Source organism: Arachis hypogaea, chromosome 19 (assembly GCF_003086295.3).
Source record: "Arachis hypogaea cultivar Tifrunner chromosome 19, arahy.Tifrunner.gnm2.J5K5, whole genome shotgun sequence".
NCBI lineage: Eukaryota > Viridiplantae > Streptophyta > Magnoliopsida > Fabales > Fabaceae > Arachis > Arachis hypogaea.
The window spans coordinates 144,950,837-144,957,669 of record NC_092054.1 but is presented as its reverse complement, the minus strand read 5'-3'; the positions used below and the strand labels follow the sequence as shown (position 1 = coordinate 144,957,669).

The 6,833-nt window shown below is 32.7% G+C and overlaps 1 protein-coding gene across 3 annotated transcripts; it reads right to left on the bottom strand.

Moving 5' to 3' along the window:
- Positions 1-692: 692 nt before the first annotated feature.
- Positions 693-4,731, bottom strand: LOC112779382 (probable protein S-acyltransferase 15). 3 transcript variants are annotated; one of them, XR_011877152.1, is made up of 8 exons: positions 4,196-4,709; positions 3,651-3,743; positions 3,437-3,538; positions 3,300-3,359; positions 2,311-2,409; positions 2,129-2,224; positions 1,817-2,030; positions 693-1,285 (listed from the first exon to the last, which is right to left on the bottom strand). XR_011877152.1 is itself a non-coding variant. In XM_025823621.3 (7 exons), the coding sequence occupies exons 1-7, from the start codon at positions 4,451-4,453 to the stop codon at positions 1,935-1,937; spliced, it is 804 nt and encodes a 267-aa protein (XP_025679406.1). In that variant the 5' UTR covers positions 4,454-4,731; the 3' UTR covers positions 1,559-1,934. The 3 variants fall into 3 exon arrangements, 2 of the variants coding, with proteins under 2 accessions (XP_025679406.1, XP_072083157.1); XM_025823621.3 differs by lacking the exon at positions 693-1,285 and having other exon boundaries at positions 1,559-2,030; positions 4,196-4,731; XM_072227056.1 differs by lacking the exons at positions 693-1,285; positions 3,300-3,359 and having other exon boundaries at positions 1,559-2,030; positions 4,196-4,716.
- Positions 4,732-6,833: the final 2,102 nt, after the last annotated feature.

Sequence of the window (6,833 nt, the reverse complement as noted above, 5' to 3'; positions counted from 1 at the left end):
ACAACAGCGACTTATCCCGCCATATGCATTGATCATAATTATGTTTTGCACATTTGTATATACTCTACCATTAACATCTTCAAACGACGCCATTGACCCCATGTATCTTGTTTACAGATACATTGATCCATTTCAATTTGATATCTGCATTAACATCTTCCAAGAAGAGGTTAGTATCATAATTATGTTTTGCACATTTGTATACTCTGCCATTGACAAGATTAAGTACTAAATTTAAAATTTAATCTATGTTAGTCTCTATAATTTTATCAAATTTATAATTAAATTTTTATATTTTTTATTTTAATTAGTCCCAGAAAGACATAAACCATTTGGAATAATAGAATATTCTATTTTCAAACTAAAGATACCATAAATAATTACTAAATGTGTAAATGTGACTCCGCCTCTTTTTTCATAATGACAAAATAGTCCTTTATACCTGCAAAATAAATCATGCTATTTTGTTACCTCTCTCTCTCTCAACAGAGTAATTTAACCCCTTTTTAACTGCCCCAATTGTTCTAATGAGCCTACAATCGCAACAACTATTTTTGCAACAGCAATTTGAAACCTTAAATTTCAAACCCAAGAGGAATTGTGGCAAGGATCAGAATGAAGGCTTTTAATCAATGCTGGAAGTTACATTGGAAGCATTAGACAGTGTATTGAAAACAAAAAGACAATCAACAACAGTGTTGGGAGAAATCTAGGGTGTCAATCCATACTAGAATGCAACCCACGCCTTTTTCTTACAACCCTCTTTTGAGTTTTGATTTAGAAGAAGTTGCGCAGTGTCACAGTGCAATAGCTTTGCAAGGAACAGGGGTCTTCTTCAGTTTCATAGCTTAATTCATTCATTGACCTAATTGCCCTTTTGCTTCAAAACCATTGCCGTTACCATCCAATGTTTCTTCTTCCAGCTCAAACCTTTTACTATAACCATCATTTCCATGCCAATTTTTTTTTCTTTTTCTGATACCCAATTGAAAAAAGATTTGAACTTTGTAATCAAATATGTCAAAATTTGATGTTCCCAAAACTCCAAACAAAGAACCCTAAATTAAAAACTGAAAAAATAAGAAAAAATTCAGTTCTTTGAACTAAAGGAATAAAAATTGAAACATTGAATTTAACAGTTGTTGAGGTAGACGACGACAAATACAGCGCCATCATAGAACTGAGGGTGTAACCATGGAACTATGGAAGTGTGAATGTGTGATGAAGTAGAAGTGGAGTGCACATGTTGAGGCTCCTTGAATTCGAGATTCTTGACGAAAGTTGGCTTGGATCCATGCAAATTAACAACATTTCAGAAGCAAATAGAAGAAGAGAAGAGGAGAAAGGTTAAGGGGATTAGGTTCAGACAAGTACGAGGGTTATCTAAAGTGAATGGGATGGGTATAATTGTAAATTCACAACTTGTCAATGTTTGTTACGTCTACTGTCAATAGGGACCTAATTGACCTAATTAAAAAATATTAAAATGTTTGGGGACTCAATTGAAGAGGAAAAAGTTATACATACCTAATTGTAAATTTAGTGAAACTATATGTACTTACAGAATAATTTAACTTAAATTTAATCACTTCTAAAAAACTAGCTAACAATTTTACAGGGTCTAAAATTAAAATGTAACATATTTATAGAGACAAATACACATTTCTGCATTATAGTTCAATCTAACAAAGGAATACACTCTTTCTTCTATCCTTATCTTTGTTTTAACAATCTATTATGGAGCCTAAATGGTAAAATGACTAGCATTCAATCATTTTTGCTAAGGATATCTATTTAATGTATCGTGTAAGCTTACTTTTGAAAGCTTGCTTAAAGAATCATTTTTGTATGTGTATCATCAGATTTTGGGGAAGGTCTTTGTTCCTCATGTCAATTGTGATTCGGACAAGGCCGAATGGTCACATCAGAAAGGTTTAAGAACTATCCCGCAATGTGGGGAAGCTAACTCCCTCTTTCAGATGGCTTACCGCGGTGGGACATAACCACTTCAGAATGTTTGGACCTAAAACCTGATCAAGGGAAAAAATGTTCAGTAAGTATCGCCGAACCATCGATGCATACATGCAAATCAATTATGATGCAAATAGTTAAGGGTTGCGAAAGAGACCGAAGTGATGTTTTTGTATGGGCTGATGTTGAATGGATGCCGGTAGCTCTGCCCAGATTTCATAGCTAGCCATTTTGCACGTTTTCCTTCGTAATACTGGCAAATGCGCCAAACCAGATAAATTGAGAGAGATTAAAAAGAGAATGGAATTATTCTTAATTGAATATCTTCTAAAAACCTACCTCTATTGTTGTCATATTATGAAGGGTGAGGTACACATGCCATCCAAAAAGAGTCAACAGGGTTGTGGTCAACCCGATTGCCATTGTCCCGTACATAACCTAAACACCATTCACAAGTCTTAATGTTAATTCACAATATAATTAAAAGAAATATAGTATTAAAGAAAATAATAAAGAGTCAGTCAACTTTTTGGAATGTTTTCGCAAGAAAACCATGTTAATATTCTAAGAAATAAAACCCCTATTATTCTCTTTAACTCTAAATATAAACATAAATAAAATTAAAAGAGAAAACCAATGGCTGGGTTATGTGGGATGAAACTGTGTAGACAGAGCAAAAAGTAGTAGCAGACCAATGCCAAAGATAGCCAAAGCATATTCTCTTTGAGGGATTACAAAACAATCAGTTACAGATACATAAAGCAACCAAAATCCCTTATGAGACTGTTTCGACATGTTGAAATTGATAGTTTTCTGCTCATGACAATGGTGATGGCAATGAAAAACAACCTAATGAACAGGTATCTTGAGTCTTGATCTTGGAGGAGCATTAACAGAGTAGGAAATGGTTTACCTCACTACAAACACCACAGTTTCTACTGAAAAAAACATAAAGAGTGACACAAGCGACACAAGCAACAGATATCCAGACTGGCTGCCAGTAACAAACACAAGCGATTATCATGAGTCATGACCAACTTTGATTGCATAAACCCAATACTATACTAGTTTGGTGTGTAAGTAACAGTATGTAAAGGTTCCTAGCTTGTTATAAAGTAGGCCCAGAGGATTGAGAATATTTCAAATTATTCGGAAAATAATGTCCATACCCCAAAAAAAAAAAAGGGAAACTAATTATACAAACCGGAATAAAGCCCAAGAATTCACATCTCTTAGTTTGAAATACTCTCAACAACAACCAAAGCGATAAAGGGGAAAAAAAGGGATATATATATCGGAATATCTGCAAACTATTGCATTCAACTTACATAAAACATTTTAGAAGAGCTCCCTATATCCATCAGAAATACAGAGCATATAAACAGGATCTGCACATTGCAAAAGCCTATGTCAACCGATATTCCGTCTGTTGCAAAAACAAGTAGATGCCAAGGCAAAAACATACCATGGAATGAATACTCGCCAAGGTAGCATATGATGTAAAAACAAAGAAAGCCTTGTAATTCCAATAACCAACACAGTTATTTATCCACAAGCAGTGATGATCCTACATCGAATTTGGCAACAAAACTAAGGTAAGAGTTAAACTTAATTTCATTCCTGCAAATGCAAAACGGAAGATCAAATTTACGTCTATTACCAATAATCAACCAACCTACCATTTTCAGAACACATTTTTTGCAGACTCGACAATGATGAGTCCTTGGAGGCTTGTATCCGTAGCACTTGTCACATTTTTTCCGCTCTGCATTCTGCAGCATTTGTTAAGGGACTCGGTAACAGATAATAAGAAACCAATACACTTAAGAGCTAAGCTAACAATATCAACAACTTGCTCTATACAAATGAACCAGCAACTTCTGATAATGCATTGATCAATGGAATGGGGAAAATACCACAGAATCTAATCACATAAATCTAGATATGACTGAAAACAGCTGTAATTTAAGCACTGAAACTGTTTGCTAATCATAATGGCTAATTTGAAACACTAGTAGCATTGATCAATTCGCAATATAAGAATTAACTGAGTCCTACTTGATTTACATAAAGGATATGCAATTAAGAACAAAATCCATGCAGCTATAAGCACATTACAGAAAAGGGCAGAAACCAAACAGAGAGAAAAGCAATTAAGTGAAACCCCAATTGGAAATTGAGCAAATTGGGAAAATGGGTATTACAAAAAACTGAAAAAGCTTACATCTTTGGCGGAACCCTGGCCTTCAACATCGGGTACATAGGAGGAAGGGACGTGACCAGGGTCTGAGAGAACGCATACAAAGAAAGAGAAGACGGAGAATGAGGCTAAAATAGTGAATATGGCGGCATTGAAGGTTCCATTGGAGCTCTGAAGATCAAAGGAGCCATCAATGAAGACGAAGATTGTTGTGTAATACACAAACATCATCAACAACAATACTGCCAACACTGGCAGAGATAGGAACCTTTTGGGTCTCATAATAATATAATCAAATGGCAAGAAGATGAAGAAGAAGAAGAATGTCTCCTTTTGGGGAAACTCAGTTCCGGGATTTTAATTTTTGGATGCACAAGATGTGAGGTTTTTAGGTTGATTTTCTTTTCTGTACTTGATTTTGGATTGGATTTGGCGATTGAGTGCTGTGTTCTTCCCTAATTTTGTTCTTTTAATTTTTTAATGTTTTATGAAATTTGAATGTTTTTGTTTTCAATTAAAAAATTTAAAATGATAGTTCGCTGCAAATTGAATTCAACCATTGTTATTATTAATTTTATTATTCCATTTTATCTTGGTGTTTTCCAATAGAACATTCATATAAAATTAAATAAGTCAACTTCATATTAAATATTTTGCCATCATGATAGTAAATATATATTTTGCAGTTTCTGGAGTAATAATAGATTAATGGTCAACTATGAAGACCCATTTAATTATTTTTATTTTTATGTAAATTCTAATCTAACATTAATTTTTAGAATTTAGTTAAGTTTTTTTTTTCACTTCTTATAGTATTTCTTAAATTCTAATACTTACTTAATTATATTAGTAAACTAATTATTGAAATGATGTCTGGTTTAAGCATTAACTTTGAGAAGTCTAACTTGATACCAGTGAATTGTAGACAGGAGTGAGTTACCCGAATGTGTCACCTGTTGGGTTGTCAGGAGGCGGCCTTACTAGTGAGGTATCAAGGAGCAACATGAAGTTGATTGATGGACTTGCAATAGAAGTAGGGTAGCGTTTGTTTTTGGAGACACGACACGGAGACATGGACAGCACATTCTTAAAAAGCGTTTGGAAGCAAAGACATGGACACTGAACATATTGTCTCCGGGACAGTTTTTAATCCTTTTGTGTCCACTCTTTTACGGAGGACAATGATGGACACGGATTTGGAAGAGAGACACGGACGTTTTTATGAATTTTTTTTCTTTTTTGTCCATGGTGCTATTTTTTATTATTCCACTGTTACCCCTTCTTATTTTTTCTATTTTGCGTTGTTCTTAGAAAGTACTTTTTTTTTACTCCATGCTCTTTTTCTATCTCTACGTTCTTTTTCTTTCTCTTTTTTTCTCAGGTACTCTCTCTTTTTTATAAAAATTTTTATTGGACTGAATAATTTCTTTTTTCTTATCATTCTTACTTCAACATCATTTTAACTTTATATTATATTATTTGATTTGTAATAAAAATAATAACAAAAATAATTAGTCTGGAGACTTTTAAAAGATAAATATTATAAAAGTAAAATTGATATTTTAAAATGTTAAAAAATAATTTATAAATTATAATTGATTTTATATAATTTAAAAAAAATAATTTTTTGAAAGAAAAATAAAATTTTAGATAAAAAAAATAATTTTCTAAATAAAAATAGATTTTTATGTGCAAAAATTAATTTTTTTCCATTTAAAAATGGATTCTTTTTTTAAAACTGATTTTGTATTTAAAATTAATTTGGCTTATTAACCTAAATGAAATTTTTTATTAATCAAACTCAGATTTTTTTTGTTAATATTAACTATATGTATTCCTACATATTAATAATAAATTTAAAAAAAATAATTATATTTATAAATTTTATTTTAATATAAATATTATTATATAATTTTTTATTAAAATTTTTGACTGCTTCAAATATTTTTTTCAAGTTCCCACTGTCTGTACTCCTACGTACTCTTATTATTTATTAAATTAGTTTATACTCAAAAATTTGGAATCACATGACTATTTTAGTCATTTTATATAATATTTTAGTCCTGTCCATGTGTATCCAAACATAATACTGGACATTACATTAATGTCCTATCCATCGTATTCAAACACGATACACAAAACATAATTTTTAATGTCTCTGTCCTATTGTCTTTGTCTCAGTGTCCTGTTCTGTCGTGTCTCTACAAACAAACGCTACCTAGGGGATGGTAGATCCACCAGATTTTGGGAGGATACGTGGCTTCAGGTGGAAAAGTTGAAAAACTCCTTTCCGAGACTCTTCTTGATTTCAAACCAAAAAGGATCAGTGATTGGGGACTGTGGGTTCTGGGATGGGATAGAGTGGGTTTGACACTTTCAATGGAGAAGGGAACTACGTGTATGGGAAACAAAAACCTTAGACCAGCTGCTTCAAGTCTTGCAATCTGTTAGATTGATAGCAGAAGTGCAAGATAGAGTGGTGTGAAAATTCAATAAGGAAGGCGTTTATTCTACTAACTCATTTGTGCAGGTTATGCAGGAAGAGACTTTAGACGAGGAGCTTCTAAGCTATAAATTTGCAAAGAAAATTTGGAAAGGACTAGTCCCACCTCGAGTAGAGCTGTTTACTTGGTTTGTTTTGGTAGGCCGTGTCAATACAAAG